Below are 22,584 nucleotides of genomic sequence, written 5' to 3'. Positions count from 1 at the left end.
TTTATTAATGAAGACCTCCAGCTGACATGTGAGGTGAAACATCAATGAGAAAATCATTCCACGCGCAGCGAGATGCAAATGGCCGTACAATTAGCAAATTACCAAAAACGAGCAGAGTCTTCCACAGACGCAGCACAAAAAGATAACATTCACAGCCTATGTTCATTGAAATCCTCAACTGACATTTGAAATTTACCCCCATCGTCCCTCCAGCCAGATTGTTAGGAAAGGAATACTGTTATAGACCTTCTCCTCCTACATCTTCCTGCGTGCATCCAAGGCTCAAGAGCGCAGGAGAGTTTTGGGCGGGGGGTTGGGTATATACTACATTGTGCCAATGACAGTGCCAGGACATGTAGGGATACACCCATTTGGCAAGAGGAATGATAACATCCAGTAGAATATAAGTGAGCCAATTTTGATTGAACCAGATGTGGAACAAATATTCTGAAAAATTTGAGCCCGACCCGAACTCAAAACTTTTGGGTCCGTCATCCATGGATAACTATTATACTCCGGGACGTCTTCAGACTCCAGAGTATAATAAGTAGAGGTCCAGGGAAGGTGGGGCAATAAAATAAATATTGATACCCACTTTGGGCTACCCTTTAGCCTCTTCTGACCTCCTGGCTGATGTAATAAACCCCAATCATAAGCTTCAGTGGTCATGTTGGGCATGGTGGTGTCACGATGCTTGTGTAAGTATAATAATAACCCTTCCATGAGTATGATAATAGCACCAAAATGCCCCAAAATGAAATGGATGGATGAACCTCACAAATATTTATTGAAATTAATCTTGTGAGGTTCATCCATCTCTACAAGAAAGATATCCAAGCAGCAGTATTGATGGCTACAGTGTTGGCCAAAAGTATTGGCACCCCTGCAATTCTGTCAGATAATACTCAGTTTCTTCCAGAAAATGATTACAAGCACAAACCCTTTGGTATTAATATCTTCATTTATTTTGCTTGCAATGAAAAAACACTAAAGAGAATGAAAAAAAAAAGTCAAATCATTGATCATTTTACACAAAACTCCAAAAATGGGCCGGACAAAAGTATTGGCACCCTCAATGTGGTACACACAAGGACACAGGACAGAGGTTGAGTCAACTTTAATCCATTTCAACTGGCTGCAAGTGTGATTTAGTTATTGCCACCACCTGTTAGGTGCCTCAGGTAAGTAACAGGTGCTGTTAATGACACAAATTAGAGAAGCATCACATGATTTTTCAAACAGTGCCAATACTTTTGTCCACCCCCTTTTTTATGTTTGGTGTGGAATTATATCCAATTTGGCTTTTTGACAATTCTTTTTGTGGTTTTCCATTAAAGACAAATTAAATGAAGATAATAATACCAAAGAATTATAGTATTATCTGACAGAATTGCAGGGTGCCAATACTTTTGGCCAACAGTGTATGGTCTGCAGCTTTTCTGAGTAGCTTCATGGTTCTTGCACATGCGTTGGAGTCATACATTGTCCTCTACAGAGCTGCGTAGAGGTGGTCAGGCCAGAGACTACTGTACTGGCTTTATCATTGATGTTCCTAACAACCGATCCATTCTATCTATCAAACTAATAGATCTGCACAAGCATGGAGAAGAACCATAACCCTAGACAGTGGGCTATGAACAATGAATATGAAGGGGATATACTGCCTGGAATACTATACTCTTATGATATATGACTGTATTTAGTAACATTATTACTTTATTGCTATCTATCATATTAAACGGGTTGTCCAGCAAGTTGGAATTGACTTACCTGGTCCAGGGATCACGTAATTTTCCACCCCTGGATGACGAGATAGGAAGTAACTTTCTGACCCCTAGGTGACTCCAAACCCCAAGTCGCTCTGCCCTTTTCTCCTTCCTCAGTCTCACAGGTCATGAATTACCCGTGGTATGGGGTCTGGCTGCTTATATTAAAGCTGACCCCCATAGCACAGGTAATAAATTACCTGTGAGATCGGGGAAAAGCGAGCGAAGCAGCCTAAGGAATATATTCCATGACGCGTGGCCTCAGCTTTATGGCATTCATATGGATTTTACAGCAGTCACCTTCAGTGGAGTCCTGGGCTCAAATCTAGTCCAGTGCTCCTCGTAGGTTCCCTTTCACATTTTTGTCTAATATTTGGAATTAGCCGGTATAGTACATATTTATACGTCTGTAGAATATGCTGGTGCTATATAACTATCCATAGAACCCCAAATTCTCCAAATTTAGTTTACATGATAGCATTCCCTTGTTACTTACCCTGAGGTAGTTGAGGGTGAAGTTGGTTAGACCCATCCTAGTTATATTTTTGGAGAGTTGTTCTAGCACCTGGGGGTCTGGTGCCTGTATATAGAAGAAACACATATTACAATTCCATACAAGTAGCCAGTAATAATGTATACACTCAACACCATATGACATTATTGATCTGAATGGAAGAAAAAGATCTCCAAAATGTATATACTGTATTATATAAGCATTGGATGGCTGATTATATACTGAATACAGAGAAGGAATTGATATTAAAAAGTCATCATTTATTGACTGGACCTTTTTCCTGAATATTTTTACTGTTATAACAGAGAGGCGTTGCTGTGATAGTAAAGAGACATTTGTTCCATGGATACTGAGACAAATGCAGGTTTCTAAATGTATAACGCCCCCTTTACTCACCTCCACATATCATGTTGCCCCCTTTATTGACCCCCTACACAGTATATTGCCCCCTTTTGTGGCATCCACACTAGGTCTAGATGTAACTTCCAGATGTTCTTTCAGGTTTTAACGTGCCACAATCCATGGAGCCAAAGTAGATCTGGACCTGAGTAGGAGCGGGGATCAGTGAATAAAATATCAGCTGGTATCTTTTGGAATAATCCAAAAGAAAACAGTTGATTCAAAAAAGAAAAAAAAAAGCCAAAGCCACCCCGGTATACCATAGGAAGGTTGTTCACACAGTGGAAAATTAAGAAATTCCACCTTGGATCCCGCTTCATTTTCCACCCCCAACTTGCCACGTCAGAATTATGATGCAGGGCACCAGCATATCTTCACGGCTTTCCATGAATGGAGTCTCAAACAGGACGCTCGGAGCTAGAATCAGGCTGGAATCTGCTTCTGATTTTGGGTCAGAATCCTCAATATTCTTATTTATTTAACCCCCAAGATGCTGCCATTGACAGGGACAGTGGCGTAACTACTGCCGTAGCAGCAGAGTCAGCTGCCACAGGGCCCGGGACATTAGGGGCCCGGTGACAGCCGCTACCGCTGCTATCATTATAATTGGGTCAACTCAGACCCCCGAGTATAATGATTGGTGGACCGGGAGAGGTAAGAAACATAAAAAACACTGTTACTTACCTCTCCATGATCCTGCCAGGCCTCCTTCCTAGTTGTCTGACGTCACATGAACCCGGCCTGCGTCCCGGGTCATGTGTCGTCCGACGTCATTGAAGAAGGATGGCAGCAGAGGCCGACAGCATAGGAGCTGGGGGACAGGTAAGAAACAGTAGTTTTTTATGTTTTTATTCCCCCGGGTCTCCGATTATTATACTCTGGGGTCTGAAAATACCCCAGAGTATAATAATTGTTTATGGGTGTCCTCAGTGGAGCATACTACTGAGTGCAGGGGCCACTATGGGGTATAATACTATGTGCAGGGGCCACTATGGGGAATAATACTGTGTGCAGGGGCCACTATGGGGGATAATACTGTGTGCAGGGGCCACTATGGGGGATAATACTGTATGCAGGGGCCACTAAGGGACATAATACTGTGTGCAGGGGTCACTATAGGGGATAATACTGTGTGCAGGGGCCACTATGGGGTATAATGCTGTGTGCAGGGGCCACTATGGGGTTAATACTGTGTGCAGGGACACTATGGGACATAATACTGTGTGCAGGGGCCACTATGGGAGATAATACTGTGTGCAGGGGCCGCTATGGGGCATAATACTGTGTGAAGGGGCCACTATGGGGGATAATACTGTGTGGAGGGGCCACTATGGGGCATAATACTGTGTGCAGGGGCCACTATGGGGGATAATACAGTGTGCAGGAGCCACTATGGGGTATAATACTGTGTGCAGGGGCCACTATGGGGTATAATACTGTGTGCAGGAGCCACTATGGGGTATAATACTGTGTGCAGGGGCCACTAAGGGACATAATACTGTGTGCAGGGGCCACTATGGGGCATAATACTGTGTGCAGGGGCCACTATGGGACATAATACTGTGTGCAGGGGCCACTAAGGGACATAATACTGTGTGCAGGGGCCACTATGGGGCATAATACTGTGTGCAGGGGCCACTATGGGACATAATACTGTGTGCAGGGGCCACTATGGGGGATAATATGTGTGCAGGGGCCACTATGGGGCATAATAGAGCGCACATGGATGCGTAGGAGGGGGTCGGTCGAGGTCTTTGGTGTCAGTCGGGGGGGAGGGGGGACACCCCATGTCAAAAGTTCGCCACGGGGCCCCGCCATTCCTAGTTACGCCACTGGACAGGGACGAGGGAGTAGCCAGGCTACCACATATATACACTTATATTACTGAGCTCCAGATGTGGCAGCTGTTAAACAAATATTAACAACTGGGTTAAAAAATGTTCATTTTGTGCTACTTCGAATGACAGCTGCCAATTCATTACGTGCCGCAGTGCGAAGGTGGTGCAATGAACTTATATTTAATGGCTGCTCCATCTATACAATCTGTACTGCGGTTCTTTATTCTGTCTTCAGCGTTACACTTCCAAACATCTGCAAACCGCTATATAAATGAAGGAAATATAGAAATAATAAAGCCGTCTCTCTTCCTTGCTATAGATTACTTCTTCTGCTTGTCCGCCCTCGAAAGAACTCCCTTTATGTAACCAGATCTCTTCTGCCAGTCTGAGGGTCCTTGTTTGGCAAATTGGGACTTGATAGCTCCTCCTAATGAGGAGTAAAGGAGTAAAGGAGTCTTCTTCCCTCCTTCCTTCTCAACACTCCTTTTTTCTTGTCTTGTTTGTTGTATGTTTCATTTGTCACAACGATACGCGTTGCGTTCGTGAATTCACCGTGCTTATTGTTCTGAACCAATCCGTACATATCCGTCACGACTTCATACAATATGTAAGATGGGTTCTTCCCTCCTTTGTCATGTATACTTTGCCGCCATTACTAACAGGTTGTATACTGTGACATATATATACTGTGACATTTACACTTTTATTTCTATTGTATAATCAATACAAACTGATTTACCATTACATGAGAAATGAAGGAACTTTGTAATCAGTGATAACGAAACATTTACAGCTTCAATGCAGACTATGCTTCTCCAAGGCAGCAGACAACAAACTCTGTGTAGTCATGCGCCATTCGCTTAATCCTGGGGGTCTGCTATACACCTACATGTGCGGAAATTCCGGAATTGTTTACAATATATTTGATTTTTTTCAGTAGTCTAGTTTCAGTGTTGTCTATCCTTTGCCTCAGATTGTTTCGGGTCTGGACCCTGTCCGTAGTCTACTGTCTGGCTCTGGTCTTGGACTAGGGGCCTCGTCACTCTATCAGCCAGGGATAGGTGCCCACACTGCAGCAGCGAGACACTGCAAGACGATTGGTCCTTGGGGATCTTGCAGTGCGATTGAGGAGATGGGACCTCAGCAGCCCAATGTCTCTACAGTATATACAAAATAAACTGGATAGGGTCTTAACAAGGACCTTTCATGTCCTCGGGTACATGCGGTTTTATATACCGCTAGAAAGCCAACAGTGCACTGAATTTAGCACACTGTCAGCTTTCCTGTTATGTGCCCTGGGGGAATTGATATTGGTGCAATTACCGATAGCTCTTCACTGTCAGAAGGGCATTCCTGACAGTCTAGCTTGGGAACGCCCCTCCTGACAGTTCCTGTCCATAACTCTATACTGTCAGAGGGGGCGTTCCTTACCACCCAGTCATGATACGTAGTAGTGAGGAATGCCCTCACCACCTCCTCCTGACTGTATTCACCCATAGACTAGTACGGGGGGGGGGGGGGGGGGGGCGTTCCTCACTGCTCAGCATCTTGTTTGGGTGGTAAGGAACGCCCCCTCTGACAGTATAGAGTTATGGACACTACTGTCAGGAGGGGCATTCCCAGCTAGACTGTCAGGTACGCCCTTCTGACAGTGAAGAGCTATCGGTAATTGCACCGATACCTCTTGTTCCGGGGCATGCAATGGGGAAGCTCACAGTGCGCCAAATTCAGTGCACTGTCGCTTTCTAGCAGTGTATAAAACCACATGTACCCGAGGACATGAAAGGTTCTCTTTAAATAATCTACCCAGTATATTATACCAACACATTGCCCGGTTGAGATGCTGTACAATGAGTATCCGTATTATTCACATTGAGTGTACTGTGCCCTGCCAGGGGCCCACTTGACTCAGGAGCCCACCAGGGGATTTGCCTGTTCACCTGTGGGCCAGTCCAAGCCTGCCTTTACTTCTGGTAAACCTGACAAATCATGGCCGCAAAATAGCGCCGCGTATACGGTACCGGCTCCCATTGAAAACAATGGGAGCATATACGACCCGCAAAAGCTCCCGCGGCGTCTACATTCCACATTACGAACCAAAATACTCCGTGTGAACCCGGCCTAAGGAACAAATAGAGGAAAGTATCAGACTGCAGAATCCTGCTCCATAGACTACGTCTGCGGTCTGTTTCCAGGGAGATGTACAGTCTACATAAGAGACGTAGATACAAAACAGCAGGAAATTTCTAATTAAGACCTAATGCAAAGTTGATTTTTCATCTTATATTTATTGCTTTTTATTTTTATTTGTTAAATTGTTACAGGCTCTAAATTATAATAATAATCTTAGTGCGCTCGGATTTGGCGGTATGTGGTGAGTAGGTGTCAATTTGCGGCTTAGATCCTGGAGTTTGGGAATATGGAAGTTAGCTATTGGGGTGTCACAGGAGTGTCCACCCTTACCTTAGCATATATTTGGTTAGGGACTCCGGTTTTTCATAAAAAAAAACTGAATACAATACCGTACTGGTTTTTACCGGTATGCAAATGAGTTCTCCTGCAGCGATCGGGGCGGGCCCCAGCAGTCAAACGGCGATGAGGGCGTCTGCACCACTGCCAGAGAAGTGTCTCCAAGCACCACCTCCTTCTTCGTCCGCAGCGTCATATTCAATGTCTTCCGGCGCAGGCTCGTAACTTCTAGCAGAGCAGACTGCGCAGGCGCACAGGTCACGGGAAAATGGGTGTTTTCACAGTATTGTTAGCGGCCATTTTCCCGTGGCCTGTGCGCCTACGTAGTCTGCTCTGCTAGGTTAAGAGCCTGCACCGGAAGAAGACATGGAACATGACGCAGCGGACGAAGAAGGAGACACTTCTCTGGCAGCGGTGGGGACGCCCTCATCGCTGTTTGAGTGCTGGGGCCCACCCCCATCGCTGCAATCGAACTAATTTGCATACTGGTAAAAAACGGTATTTCTGAGAAACGGCACGGCGGAGACCACGTCTAAAGGTAAGAGACGAATAGCCTTTCTAAAGGCTATTCCGACGTCTTATCCGCAAAAAAAAAAAAAAAAAAAAGTTTTAATGGTAGAATCCCTTTTAAGGCTGCATTCACATGGAGTAAACGCTGGCGTTTTTTGTGTGTTTTTTACACATAGCGCCGCGTTTACGCCGCGTAGCGTCGCGTTAACGCCGCGTATACGCCGCGTTAACGCCGCGCTATTTAGCGGTGGCGTTGCCCGGCGTTAACGTGGCGTATACGCGGCGTTAACGCGACGCTACGCGGCGTAAACGCGGCGCTATGTGCAAAAAACACACAAAAAACGCCAGCGTTTACTCCGTGTGAATGCAGCCTAAGGCTACTCCAACGTGTTTAAGTTGCAAATAAGTTTTTCAAATGATAGACTCCCTTTAACACCTTTGACAGGCTGCAATTCCCAATACAACCAGTGGGTGGCCACAAGTAAAATAGACATCTTGTGCTGGATCCTGTTTTTTTAAAAAGCTGATGATCTCACTCTTCACATCTCGGGACATTGCGAGCCAAGAGGAAAGATAAGGAAGGGCACATCTGTATATTGTGTTATATGGAGCATGGGAGACAAGATGGCAAGCTCTGTCTCATACCATTTTTGTTAATTTTATGAAATACAGTATACAAATTGGAGGATATGGAGGACACTATAATGCAGTCAATATAAATGCTGGGCTCTAGATAGCGGGTCCTTATTATAGGAATTAGACCATTATTAATTGTTGGGGACGTTTGGATGAGTCGGTTGAACCCAAGACCACAGACTTAGTAATACGAATGTCCTTGAGTCATTGTCTGACATCCTTTATTGTATAGGGTACTTACATGCATGGCTAGTATGCTGCGAGGTACTAATTCTCTGTATTGTCTAATGGTAAAGTGCCATGTCTTGATTCTCATGAGATCATCAAATGTGAACTCCAGGATGAGACGGCCTTCAGTGCATACCTGCAAAAAGAAGCAAAGGGACGTTTATATCCTCAGAAGGTTTTATCTTTGCCAGGTGCAGCAAGGAAAAGGTTAAAACTATTGTTTGTCTGTTACAGTATATACTTTACATGGCAGGATAACAGTGATATAGAGATGAGAGAGTAGTTAAATGCTCGATAGTCGATATTCATTTCGAGTAGCCCCTCAATATTTGACTACTCGAATCGAATCTCGAATCTTATTATACTCTATGGGGGAAAATGCTCGTTTCAGGGGTAGGCAACGTTCGATCAAATTATACTTACCAAGTCCACGAGTGAGGGTCGGGCTGGATTCTCCAAGAAGTCTTCTCTGCGCAGTGTCGCCGCGGCGTCTTCTGGCTCTGGATTCACTCTGCCAGGCATCAGGCCAAGCTGACTGCGCATGCCCGCACTACAAGAAAATGGCCGCTTACAGTCAAAGCGGCCATTTTCTTGTAGTGCGGGCATGCGCAGTCGGCTCTGCCCAGGCCCGATGCCTGGCAGAGTGAATTCAGAGCTGGAAGACGCCGCGGGGACGCTGCACGGAGAAGACTTCTGAAGGTAGGAGAAGAACCAGCGTTGATTGGCCGACTGTATAGCATTCGGCCAATCAACACTGGTTCTGCATCGAATTTTTCCATTCGAATAGCGAGTGGTACTCGATCGAGTACGAGTATTTCGAATACCATAGTATTCGATCGAATACCTACTCGATCGAATACTACTCGCTCATCTCTACAGTTGTATACATGCAAATTGACACAAGAATAATTCTTACTATCAGGAATTGTTTTAACGTTTTTCCTGTCTCTGGTTATTTTTTTTCTCATGGGACCGATCAGACGAGTATCTTGCGCCACGTGTTCGGCCTCAGAATATTCGGCAGGATCAAGCAGGACGCTTATTTTTTCAGCGTCCTGCTTCCATCTTTGCCTCCCATTGGAAACATTGGAATGGCGGAACAGATTTGGTTAAAATGATTGGTCTTTGAGTTTTTCGGATCTGTTGCCAGGTCCTCTTTAATAAGAACAGGTGATACAGTAAGTTCTTTCCAAATGCCACCCATTTCAGTATAATATTATAGCACATACTGTATGAGGAGGAATACATACACTGTATACAAAAGATACAGTAAAATGAAGATGTTTGTAAGAAGCAGTGAAGACCCAGTGGAATGACTTATGCATTCAACCAGCAATATTCAATTTCTGAACCATTCCCTTTGGTGTTGGAAATGCATTGTATGGAGTAGAAAAAAATGAATATATATATATATATATATATATATATATATATATATATATATATATATAGTTATGTCTACCCTGAACTGTAGCTCAAATTTTGTTAGGGACTCAAATTTCTTATGAAACTAATTTGATACGATATTTTGATTTGTTTGATGAAAACAGGATGGCCACCCAAAAACCCAAATAGGATAGATATCATGTGACAGAGTATTGCAAAATCATACTATTATGAAAAGCTGTCATCTTATGACGAATATCTGGATATGTCCAGACAAGAGGAAAGGTAAGGAAGAACATATGTCTACATGCAAAGGAGTAACTTGATGGGGTGCAGAGGGTGCAGTCTCACCGGGGCCCAGGAGCCTTAGGGGGCCCATAAGCACTGGCATCAGTATTGAGATTGCAGCTTCCATTTGGCCCATAAACCAAGGAGACCCACAGATTACCCTAACCACACTAAGGTGGATTATACTCATTAGTATCTGTAACCATCACTATCAAGAATTCACTGTAGGGATGAGGTAGGGGCCCGGGACAAAAGATTGCATCGAGGCCCACAAGACTTTAGTTACGTCACTGTCTAAGATAAGATAATCCTTTAATAGTCCCACAGTGGAGAAATTTCAGTATGTTACAGCAGCATAGTAATACAGATACAGGATAATACACAGTAATATAATACAGACGTAGACACACATAAGCTGAGAAGAGAAGATATACTAGGAGTCCATAGCAGCCAAGGAACAGAGGAAGAAAGAAGGAAGACTTCATAATCATAATCATTAGTTTTCTGTGCGGAGTGATCTTCGCTTGGTCTGATGTAGATTATACAGCCTGGTCGCGGTTGGAAGGAAGGACTTGCAATAGCTCCTTCTCACACTTGGGGTGAAGCAGACGGTCACTTACAGTGCTGCCAAGTCCCATCAAGGTCTCATACATGGGGTGGGATTTGTTCTCCCGCATGGAGGTCACCACAGACAGTATCCTTCTGTCACCCACCACCTGTACTGGGTCCAAGGGGCTCCCCAGGACAGAGCTGGCCCTCCTGACGCAACCATAGAGTTGAAAAAAGCCCTAAGAAGTGTCCCCTGGACTCCAAAGGCCCTCAGCCTCCTGAGCAGGTAGAACCCGCTGTGATCCTTTCTGTGCAGTGCCTCCAGGTGATCAGCCCAGTCTAGTTTATTATTGAGGTGCACACCCAGATACTTATAGGTCTTGACTATCTCAATACATGTTCCTTGGATCTCCACCGGGTCGGAGCACTTCTCCGTTTACTAAAGTCCACCACCATCTCCTTGGTCTTCCCAGCATTAATCCTGAGCTGGTTCTGCTGGCACCATTCAACAAAATCCCGGTTTAGGTCTCTGTATTCCCTATCATCGCCATCAGTGATAAGGCCTACTATAACAGAGTCATCGGAGTACTTCTGTAAGTAACAGCTGGAGGAGTTGTGCCTAAAGTCAGCAGTATACAGTGTGAAGAGAAATGGGGCAAGAACTGAACCTTGTGGTGCCCCCGTACTACAGATCACAGTGTCAGACACACATGCCATAGAGGAAGACCACTGGCTGCTGTGAAGGCCCTTGGAGAGAGGAGACCCAGCTCTAAATGGTCTTAGCCACTTAATGAAGAGTATCTGTGCAGGACTTCATTCTTAAAGGGAACTGCATTATTAGCAAGAAAGAGCTATCTCTTCATATTGGTCTGAAGCTGGACAACCCCTTTGACTCAATTTTTTACCATTGGCTTGTGTTTTAAGTTATCCCGATTCTGTGAGTCGAAGAATGCTACATCTATAACGGGTGCCCTTGTTTCCTTGAAATATTCTTGCTGGGGTTACCGTATGTGTAGAGTTCAGTGGGTAAGTGCACCGACTTACAATTCATTAAATTTCATGTTAGAACTGAATTTAGGAATTCCATGCTCAAAAGAACTACTAGTGCTTTGTCCGAGAGCCATAAGCGGGGTCTATCATAAAATAACAGAGAGACTCATGTACTATTCCTGCAAGACACCCCCAGCGGTCTGCTATGTCTGCTTCTGGGTATAAAAACAGTAAAAAAACAAAACAAGACCAAGATCAGATGAAATAAACTTGTAGAAAAGAAGCAGAAGTCATTGTAAGAGTACATAGAACGAGAAACTATATCCCGACTTTATTAGAAGCCTGGTAAATAACGGGCACATTAGCGCTTACGTGTTGTCAATGACACAGCTGTTGTGCGTCGACATGTTATTTTATTCAGAAGATCCTTGATTTTCTCCATACGTAACGTACAAGTATTAACGTATAGTGATAAACACTCCAACACTTAGAGGAATATTTATCTGCATGAAATGCATCTTGTACTTTGTTAGAACAATGAAGATTATATGATATATCTCTATTCTAATGTACTGTCAGTGGCCTTCACAGGGAAATGGATCTGCTGGTGCAGGCGTGGTACAAGTGCCGTAGGAGTCGCGCTTTTATGTATAGGTGGCTGCTTTGTAATATGTTAAACTTTCAGATTACTAAGTAAAAGCCTCATAAATCAATGACAACTATAGATGGCGAATTGTTCTCGTATATAGTTAACGCTGTAGAGAGCCAGACTTGATCTCACGCAGTCAGCTTACTATGTAGTGGGTGAACATTGGTGCAGCGTCGTTCGGGGTTGTTAGGCTTTGTTCGCAACATGTTTTGTACCGCAATCTTAGTATGTTACTGAATAGAGGGAAGTAAAACGTGCTATACTTTTTTTAAACAGTTAACACCACGTGCACATTAGGGAAAAAACATGACGTGAACATAGACTTTCCAATCTTATACTTAGACTACTATTAACCCCTTCCCGCCGATGGCATTTTTTGATTTTTGTTTTTCGTTTTTGACTCCCCTCCTTCTAAATCCCATAACTTGTTTTTATTTCTCCGCTCCCAGAGCCATATGAGGTCTTACTGAGCTTCTTCTTTTTTTTTTTTTTTTTTTAGGGGAGGGGGGTCTATGACCAGCCACAATATCAATGTGTAGAATCTCCCATAAAATAGTGGAGAAAAAAAAAGGAAGATTTAAAAAAAATAAATAAATAAAAGTTGTAAATCCTCCTTTCCCTAGAATACATATAAAAGTAGGAAATGACTGTGAAACACAAACACATTAGGTATCCCTGTGTCTACTGAATATAGGGGATCTGCAGTGCTCCTGTTCCATCGGGAAGGGGTTAATAGGAGCACTGCAGATCCCCTATATACAGCCAGACTGAATTCCAAGTGGGGGGAAAAAAAAACCCAGTCCTCAAGCTCAGGGAAGGGGCAGACAGACAACCAAAACACCCCCTCCCCTTCCCCAGCAACTACTGCACCCAAAAACTCCGACCATTTTAAGTTTTTAAATTTTCCAGTAGCTGCTGCATTTCCCCCCCTAGACTTATACTCGAGTCAATAAGTTTTCCCAGTTTTTTGTGGTAAAATTAGGGGCCTCGGCTTATATTCGGCTCGGCTTATACTCGAGTATATACGGTAGTTAAACAAGGGACCCATAACTGTCCTTGCACAGGAGCCCTGTCTGTGTCTGCTCTTGGTCAGAGTGTTGGTCACATGACACAGCTGAGGACCAGAAGGGACTTTACCAATGGGCGGAAGAATAACTTTGTTTTTTGTGGGAGTCTTCTTGGAGAACGTCCACATGGCAGCCCCCATCCATGCACCCTGTGCTAACAATACAACCAGTTAGGGCACCATCTCTATTAGACGTTGTATATTCTATATATTATATAGTCCTTGTAAAACTCTAGCTCTTCCTTACACTTGGTTGTACTCTGTAAACATCACGGCTGTGCATGTAAATAAGTAAACTACGAGATAACATTTAGGCAAGATTGTCTTTTCATTTTTATCAATTATGTAAGACGTGTGACAGATCCTTGTAAGAGGCAGCAATTCATTTCCATAACATTTCTACATAAAACATGCAGCTTCTCTACAATATGCAAAATCTGTGAATGAAAATTGTTTTTTCCTACCAATCTGGAATAAACAATAAAGTAAAAAAAAAAAATAAAAAAAAATCACTAAACGTATTTTATCAAAAAAACCACAACTCCTCAATGCAAATTTAGACACTAAACGTATTTTTCTTGCGAGAAACTAGTTACATAAAGGAAAACTACCGTCTGCAGAACTTTGTAAGAAGCTGCTATCCATAAGGTAAGTGTCACTGGACAGAGAAGGTTACAGATACTGCTGCAAAAAATGGAAAAAACTATGTACAGGTTCAGAAAAACTTGTCTGCTTTTATCCAGATAAGACACCAAGCCATAGATTGAGTCAAGGTAGGAGACAGTGAATTTAGATGAGCTGCCATACCGCATGCAACCATTGGACAAGTGTGGCATGGGGAAAAAAGATGGCGACAAGTATGGTTCCAGGGAAAAAAAAGCTATGGTTGCCATGTTGGCTACTAGATTTAAAGGGGTTGTGCCGTTATGGACATAGATGATAACTGTTTTATCGTTGGGCACCCAAAAAGGTGAAAAGGATGGGGGTGACCAAAAGTCCCCCTAAAGAACCAATGAGCTTGTATGATTGAAGCTGTGTTTGCTTCTATAGATCTACTGACACTGCTGGAGATTGCAGTTCCTGCAGACTCATATTAGTGAATGGAGCTTCGGTCATGAATGTGCATCAGTGCTCCAATTACAGAGTCCTTAAAGGGACTTTCGATCCCCAGCAGGGACATAACTTGAGGGGGTGCAGAGGGTGCAGTTGCACAGGGGCCCAGGAATCTTAGGGGGTCCATAAGCACTGGCTTCAGTATTGAGATTGCAGCTTCCATCTGGCCCATAAACCAAGGAGACCCACAGATTAACCTAACCACACTAACCCCTCATTCACATCGGCGTTTGTATTCCGTCCGGGGGAGTCCGCATGGGGACCCCCCCCCTCGAACGGAATACCAAACACAATTACACGCGGTGTGCAGTAAGAGCACATGGACCCCATAGACTATAATGGGGTCCAGTGGCGTAACTAGGAATGGCGTGGCCCCGTGGCGAACCTTTGACATGCCCCCCCCCCCCCCGGCTGGCGTAGAAAACCCCGATCGACGCCGAAAACCCCGACCGACCCTACTCCCCGCATTCCTGCACACATTATTACGCCCCATAGTGGCCCCTGCACACAGAATTACACCCCATAGTGGCCCCTGCACACAGTATTACACCCCATAGTGGCCCCTGCACACAGTATTACACCCCATAGTGGCCCCTGCACACATTATGACACCCCATAGTGGCCCCTGCACACAGTATTACGCCCCATAGTGGCCCCTGTACACAGTATTACACCCCATAGTGGCCCCTGCACCCAGTATTATGTCCCATTGTGGCCCCTTCACTCACTATTATGCTCCATTGTGGACACCCATTAACAATTATTATACTCTGGAGTCTTTTCAGACCCCAGAGTGTAATAATCGGAGACCCAGGGGAAGAACAACATAAAAAAAAACAAACACTGTAACTTACCTGTCTCCCGACTCCCCGCTGGCGGCCATCTTCAATGACGTCAGGGACGTCATGTGACCGGGAGCCTGCGTCGCGATGCACAAGGACGCAGGCCCCGATCATGTGACGTCTGAGACGTCACACAAGTAGGCCGAAGCCTGCGCGGAGCCTGCCAGGATCGGTAAGTATATGGGGCCCGTTACCGGCTGGAGTAACTCCAGCCGGTAACGGACTATTAAAAAAAAAGAAAAAACGCAGCGGTAGCGGCTGTCACCGGGCCCCTAATGTCCCGGGCCCTGTGGCAGCTGCTACCACGGTAGTTACGCCACTGATGGGGTCCGTGTGCTTGCTGCCAGATCTCCGCACAGAACATGCGGACAGGAAGATAGTTCACAATCTACTTTCCTGTCGACATGATTTGTGCGGGCAAGTCCATGGACCTCATTATAGTCTATGGGGTCCGTGTGCTTTTACTGCACAGCGCTTGCAATTGCATTTGGTATTCCGTTTTGGGGGGGTCTCCATCTCAGCACATATGGAATAGATATCACATGACAGAATATCATAAAGTCAAGTTTTGTTTTTCCTGTACATGTCCAACTAAAAAAAGAGGTAAGAAAGGAGACCTTTGTACCATACTTGGCTTGTGACAATTTGGCTGACATTTCCCGGCGTCGCTCTAATCGCTACTGTTTGAGGTTCTTCCTTAAATCTATAGGAGATCAGGATAACACAGAAAGTGCTGGGATAATGGAAAAAAATCCTGAATGTATATTTGCAGGTAATTTTAATGATTTTAGAGAGAAGCTCCTTACAAGAAGATGTCTCATCTTAAGACACAAGGTAACGCGCTATGCAGAGTGTGGATATGTTTCACTTATTTATAAAATTCTGTTCCCACTAGGATTTCCTGAAGGGAAGCGTGAAAAATACTGATCAATAGTCCCTGTGTAATGAAGCGTCGTCGAGATCCCGCAGACATAAAATCAAGAATTACTGGAGCATTGTCTTGACTTTGCGAGATAACGGGTAGTTTGGTTTTTTCGGAGCGGTTCCTTCGTTCACCCTCGTTCAGGGGACTCATTAGAAGAAGTCTAAGCACATGAATGTTCTCCATACAAGAGGCTTCATTTCTGGGCACGACAAATGCAGATGGGTTGTTTGCACTTGTTAACTCTCGTTGACAGCGTTGGGAATTCACATTGGGAATCTGCCAGATCGGTTATCTGGTGGAATGTGAGGACGAGATCTGGCATTTACTGACCGCATCCCTTTGCTATGCTCTGGCTATGAATCTGGTAATTGGTAAAATACTGCCAAAAATGACATTAGCACTGTCAATAATCTCTAAAAAGCTGCATTTTGTAACCGGCATGTTACCGTTCTACCATAATTGTCAATGTTATGGAAGATCTCTACCTACTTGTTAGCAGATCACAAAGTGTCCCCGTGATGGGACTTCCAGCAATCACTGGTCTCTGGAGAAACCCAGAAGTAACTGTTTCATTTCCCTGCAGCGCCATCACAGGAGAAATGATGTATTACACAGTGTTCATTCACATCAGTGAGCTACCAGGCCATGTCCTCCATGGTAAGAAACACTCTTTGCATCTGCTCTGTGTTCTGAGGATTCGGAAAATAGACCGTCCCTATTGAATTGTGACTATAAAAATGAACAATTCATTTAATAACTTTTTTATGGCTACGAGATATTGCACACATGACCTTATTGTCAGAGGAAGCGCATGGGCCCCAATCCAAAATCCATACCAAATCCATAAAATGTAATGTATCACTTATAGTATTGGTCTCCTCATATTGGGAACAGACCAGTTGAAGACCCCCTAAGCAGTGGTGTAGCTAAAGTCTTGTGGGCTCTGGTGCAATCTTTTGTCCGGGGCCCCTACCTCATCCCTACAGTAAATTTTTGATAGTGATGGTTACGGGTGATAAAGAGTTTAATCCACCTTAGTGTGGTTCGGGTAATCTGTGGGTCTCCTTGGCTTATGGACCAGATGGAAGCTGCAATCTCCATATGGATGCCAGTGCTTCTGGGCCTCAATGTGATCGCACCCTCTGCACCCCCTCAAGTTACGCTCATGCCCTTAAGGATCCTGGACCTGGGTGCAACCGCACCCTGCGCATGTGCATATTATGGCTCTGTAGGCCTACGTTTAGACCTACAGAGCTACACAGCGCCCATAGAAATCTATAGAGCCTTAGTGTAACTGCATGCACCACCAATTTCATACAAGTTCAGACTGATCTTTTCTGTTGGAATTCATATAAATGTAACATTGTCTCTAGGAAAAAATATCTCCAATATACGGTATGATACCTTACGAGGTGTTATACTGCATTCATAAGCTCTACAGCGTACACAAGGCCTTGGGCAAAAAGTTACAGAAATAAAAAAAAAATCAACAAAACAGTAAATGCAAGTGTAATTTTTTTCAATATTTCATGTAAGGTTCATTGGCATCATGGCCTCAGCGTTTAGCATTTCTTACAGTTACTCTGGCCTATTGGAAGAAAAATATTAATTCTGACCGTGGAGGTCCTGACAATGGAGCAAGACAGTGTTGAGGCGTTTTTGAAGCTCTGGTATCCCTGGCAGGGCTGGTGTTGGGGGGAGGGGGGACTGGACAATCACCCAGGTCTCCCTCCACCCCCTCCTCCCCGAGTCTTGCACTGCAGGGGATGACATTAGGCCCCTAAACTTTCCCAGGGCCCCACTTTACATAAAAGCGGCCCAGAATCCTGGTAGGACTATGTGAAAGAATGTGACTTCTTTGGCCTGATGGGTTGAAAGGTTGGACCATTGTAAGTGGAGGCAGTCTGATTCTTGTCTCCATCAGAGCCCTGATCTCAACATTATCCAGTCTGTCTGGGATTACATGAAGAGACAGAAGGATTGGAGAAAGCCAACATCCACAGAAGATCCATGCCTAGTTCTCCAAGATGGCGGGAACAACCTCCCTGCCGAGGTCCTTCAAAAACTGTAAGGTACCATGAATAATTGATGGGAGACAAAGGGCAAAGATCACACCAAATACTGATGGGATTTAGATTTATTTTTGATTTATTCACTTAATTTTGATGCTGGCAAAAATGAACACCTCTATATTTAAACATTTTTTTGCAAACTTGCCTAAAACTTTTGCACAACTCTATAACTACGCTCAGTGACCAAAAGTCACAGTGTCAGTTGTGTCGGATGCAGACAGGTATCTTGTGAACATGGCAGCATGTCGCGAGTTAAGTGACTTTGAACGTGGGATGGTAATCAGTGCAAGATGCATGGGGCATAGCATTCTGGAGATTACCCGGGAATTTGGGTTTCTGAGGTCAACAGTGTCTCGGGTGGACCTGCAATATAGACAAGATTGACAGCTGTGTAAACCGGCGAACCGGCCAACCATGAGTGTTCACGTCACCTCCGTAGAGATATACTGGGCTCTCGACGGTCTACTGTGGGTCAAATCGCCGCCGATTTGAATGTGGGGCACCAGGACCCCATTTCCACCAGGACTGTACGTTGAGAACTGCACCGCATAGGCTTCAACAGTCGACGCCCGCCCACAACACATGGATCGAAGACTGGCATGGGCCTGCGACCATCGTCATTGGACCATGGAATAGTGGCGGCATGTGGCATGGTCTGATGAATCACGGTTCCAGTTGTACAGAGCCGATGGGAGTGTGAGAGTGTAGCGTATACCCCATGAAGTCATGGATCCTTCATGCCAACAAGGACGTGTTCAGGCTGGAGGTGGCTCCGTCATGGTCTGGGCCGTGTTCACATGGTTGCAATTGGGCCCCATTGTCCGTGTGCAAGGATTAATGACCGATGCTCGAACCGTGTAACTTATGGCAGACCATCTCCACCCCTTTCTGGTATTGGAGCTCCCTGAGGGGGATACTGTGTACCAACAGGACAATGCAACATGTCATCGCTCGTTGGTGGCACAGGACTGGCTTAATGAACACACCAGTGACCTGGTGAACTGCCCGCTCGCCCGACCTCAACCCCATAGAGCATTTATGGGATGCAATGGGTACCATTGTGTGCTCCATGGACCCAGCGCCAACTATACAGGACCAATTGTGGGCTGCAGTGTTGACTGCGTGGATCAATATCCCTCCAGAACTCTTCCAACACCTCGTGGAGTCCAGGCCTTGTCATCTTGCTGCAGTTATCAGGGCTCGCGGAGGGGCGACCCGCTATTAACGGCACATCCGGTACCTGCCCAAGACTTTTGGCCACTGAGCGTATATCCAATTCTCTGAATTAATAGCCACAGGAGCTCTAGTATAATCTGTTTAATCATTATAGATCTCATTTTATAAGAACCTTAGCAATTCCGCTCTATAGCCTGATGAAGCTCTAGACCCAGAAAATTCACCAAAAAAAATCACAAAATACAATTTTTGCTTAATACATGTACCTTGATCATCATGATCACCTCTCCATTAGAAGCCGGCAGTCACATATCTCAGCGTGCCCTGCCACATACAGTATACCTGCTCACTAGATTTTCATGCTGAACACTGCTTATTAACACCTACAATATATTTTCCCCCGTCGAGAACAGAAAAAAAATTCCTTTGGAACTTCACAGTTGCTCAATACATTTCCTTCAAAGACTCAGAGCTCAACGACCAAGACAAACACTCAAATCAGAAATAAATATAGTCTTCAACTTTCCTATTAATATTCCAGAAAATTAGTTTACCAGTTAACAAAGATTTGTTTTTTTGTAATTTATTATTGGGAAATATTTGGCAGAATCTAAAGGTTAAGAAAAATGGCCATAAAATAACTTTACGAAAAATCTCAAGACTCAAACCTGTAATAAACAAATGTTCAGGGCTCGTATTAGATATGAGAGGGCTGAAAATATTCACAGCAAAAAGATTGATCCCTTCTCAAATCTGGAGAGAAGAAAAGTCTCTACAGGAGGTGAACTGTGATCTGGAGTTTAATACACACAGTGATGTCACAGTACAGGGATAATACACACAGTGATGTCACAGTACAGGGATAATACACACAGTGATGTCACAGTACAGGGATAATACACACAGTGATGTCACAGTACAGGGATAATACACACAGTGATGTCACAGTACAGGGATAATACACACAGTGATGTCACAGTACAGAGATAATACACATAGTGATGTCACAGTACAGGATAATACACACAGTGATGTCACAGTACAGAGATAATACACACAGTGATGTCACAGTACAGAGATAATACACACAGTGATGTCACAGTACAGGGATAATACACACAGTGATGTCACAGTACAGAGATAATACACACAGTGATGTCACAGTACAGAGATAGTACACACAGTGATGTCACAGGACAGAGATAATACACACAGTGATGTCACAGTACAGAGATAATACACACAGTGATGTCACAGTACAGAGATAATACACACAGTGATGTCACAGTACAGAGATAATACACACAGTGATGTCACAGTACAGAGATAATACACACAGTGATGTCACAGTACAGGGATAATACACACAGTGATGTCACAGGACAGAGATAATACACACAGTGATGTCACAGTACAGGATAATACACACAGTGATGTCACAGTACAGAGATAATACACACAGTGATGTCACAGGACAGAGATAATACACACAGTGATGTCACAGTACAGGGATAATACACACAGTGATGTCACAGTACAGGGATAATACACACAGTGATGTCACAGTACAGGGATAATACACACAGTGATGTCACAGTACAGGATAATACACACAGTGATGTCACAGTACAGGATAATACACACAGTGATGTCACAGTACAGGATAATACACACAGTGATGTCACAGTACAGAGATAATACACAGTGATGTCACAGTACAGGGATAATACACACAGTGATGTCACAGTACAGGGATAATACACACAGTGATGTCACAGTACAGGAATAATACACACAGTGATGTCACAGTACAGGAATAATACACATAGTGATGTCACAGTACGGGATAATACACACAGTGATGTCACAGTACAGGAATAATACACACAGTGATGTCACAGTACAGGAATAATACACACAGTGATGTCACAGTACAGGAATAATACACACAGTGATGTCACAGTACAGGGATAATACACACAGTGATGTCACAGTACAGAGATAATACACACAGTGATGTCACAGTACAGGATAATACAGACAGTGATGTCACAGTACAGGAGAATACACACAGTTATGTCACAGTTCGGGGACAATGAATATAGTGCTGTTACTGTACAGGGATAATAAATATGGTAATGTCACAGTATAGGGATAAAAAACACAGTTATGTCTTAATACAGATACAACACACATCATTATATCACAGGAATTATTCATACTAAAAAGTGATCCTAGAATTATGTCACAGCACTGGTCTAATACAGAAAGTCATGTTGTAGAAAGAGGATAAAGAAAACAGGGTGGAAACACAGAACGGGGCCACGCTCAGCCCTCCCACCATCCATAGATATCATTAGCTCCATTCAAGTCTACGAGGAGTGAAAACAGATACCCCAAGGATGCAAAATGGCTGTAACCCCCCCCCCCAAAAAAAAAACAAACAAAAAAAACAAAAAAACATTCCTGTTTTTTTTACAGCCATTATTTTCCTAAAACAGCCTATATCTTCAGAATAACTGAACAGGTATGGATAAACAAAACACTGAAATGCTCATCGTGACCCATTGGGCTTTTCAGCTCCTCTTTTAAAAACCTTCTAAGAATTTTTTTTCCAAATTTTAAGCATCCTGACCTATAAAACCATCGCAGATCTGGCGGTAATATATCAATGTATTTTTCTACAAAACTTTTGTCATTTTTTTTAAATTTTAACTTCCCCGACAATTTAAAAAAATAGATGAAATAAAGCATTTGGGGGCCGCAGGGACGGAGATTTTAATTTTCGACGATTTTTAATAAGCTTTAATATAGTAAGAAATCCCATTGTATTGTATTGCGGGATACGGCTCGGCGTCAGCTGTTTACAAGTCTGAGGGAACGGGGGGAAAAAAAAAGTTTTCGCCTATCCGCCGAGCTGATTAATTTTCAAGGTTTACTACACAAATTCGCAATTTGACAGCGTCTTGGGAGCGCGCCGCGCGCAGGGTCAAAGGTCAATGTCCCACACCGACTATAATCTATTTGTATAATAAGAACCTGCGAGACCTATAGAAACACATCTCCTGTAGCGCTGCAAGAACGCAACCCCGACGGGATGTTATTTTGTGCGAAAAAACTAAAATAAAAAATAGACGTAAATGGAAACCAAAACAGTTTCAAGAAATA

At 43.9% G+C, this 22,584-nt stretch overlaps 1 protein-coding gene across 3 annotated transcripts in view; it reads right to left on the bottom strand.

Annotated features, from left to right (window-relative positions):
* The window catches only part of LDB2 (LIM domain binding 2), a 306,202-nt gene that overhangs the window by 68,145 nt on the left and 215,473 nt on the right, over window positions 1–22,584 (bottom strand). For all 3 annotated transcript variants that reach the window (XM_075261646.1, XM_075261655.1, XM_075261663.1), the window contains exons 4-5: window positions 8,374–8,496; window positions 2,263–2,346 (exon numbers count right to left, since the gene is read on the bottom strand). In XM_075261646.1, the coding sequence (XP_075117747.1) occupies window positions 2,263–2,346; window positions 8,374–8,496 (207 nt within the window). The remainder of the gene's footprint in view (window positions 1–2,262; window positions 2,347–8,373; window positions 8,497–22,584) is intronic.

This window comes from Leptodactylus fuscus, chromosome 1, assembly GCF_031893055.1.
Source record: "Leptodactylus fuscus isolate aLepFus1 chromosome 1, aLepFus1.hap2, whole genome shotgun sequence".
NCBI lineage: Eukaryota > Metazoa > Chordata > Amphibia > Anura > Leptodactylidae > Leptodactylus > Leptodactylus fuscus.
This window is presented reverse-complemented; position numbering and strand designations above follow the sequence as displayed.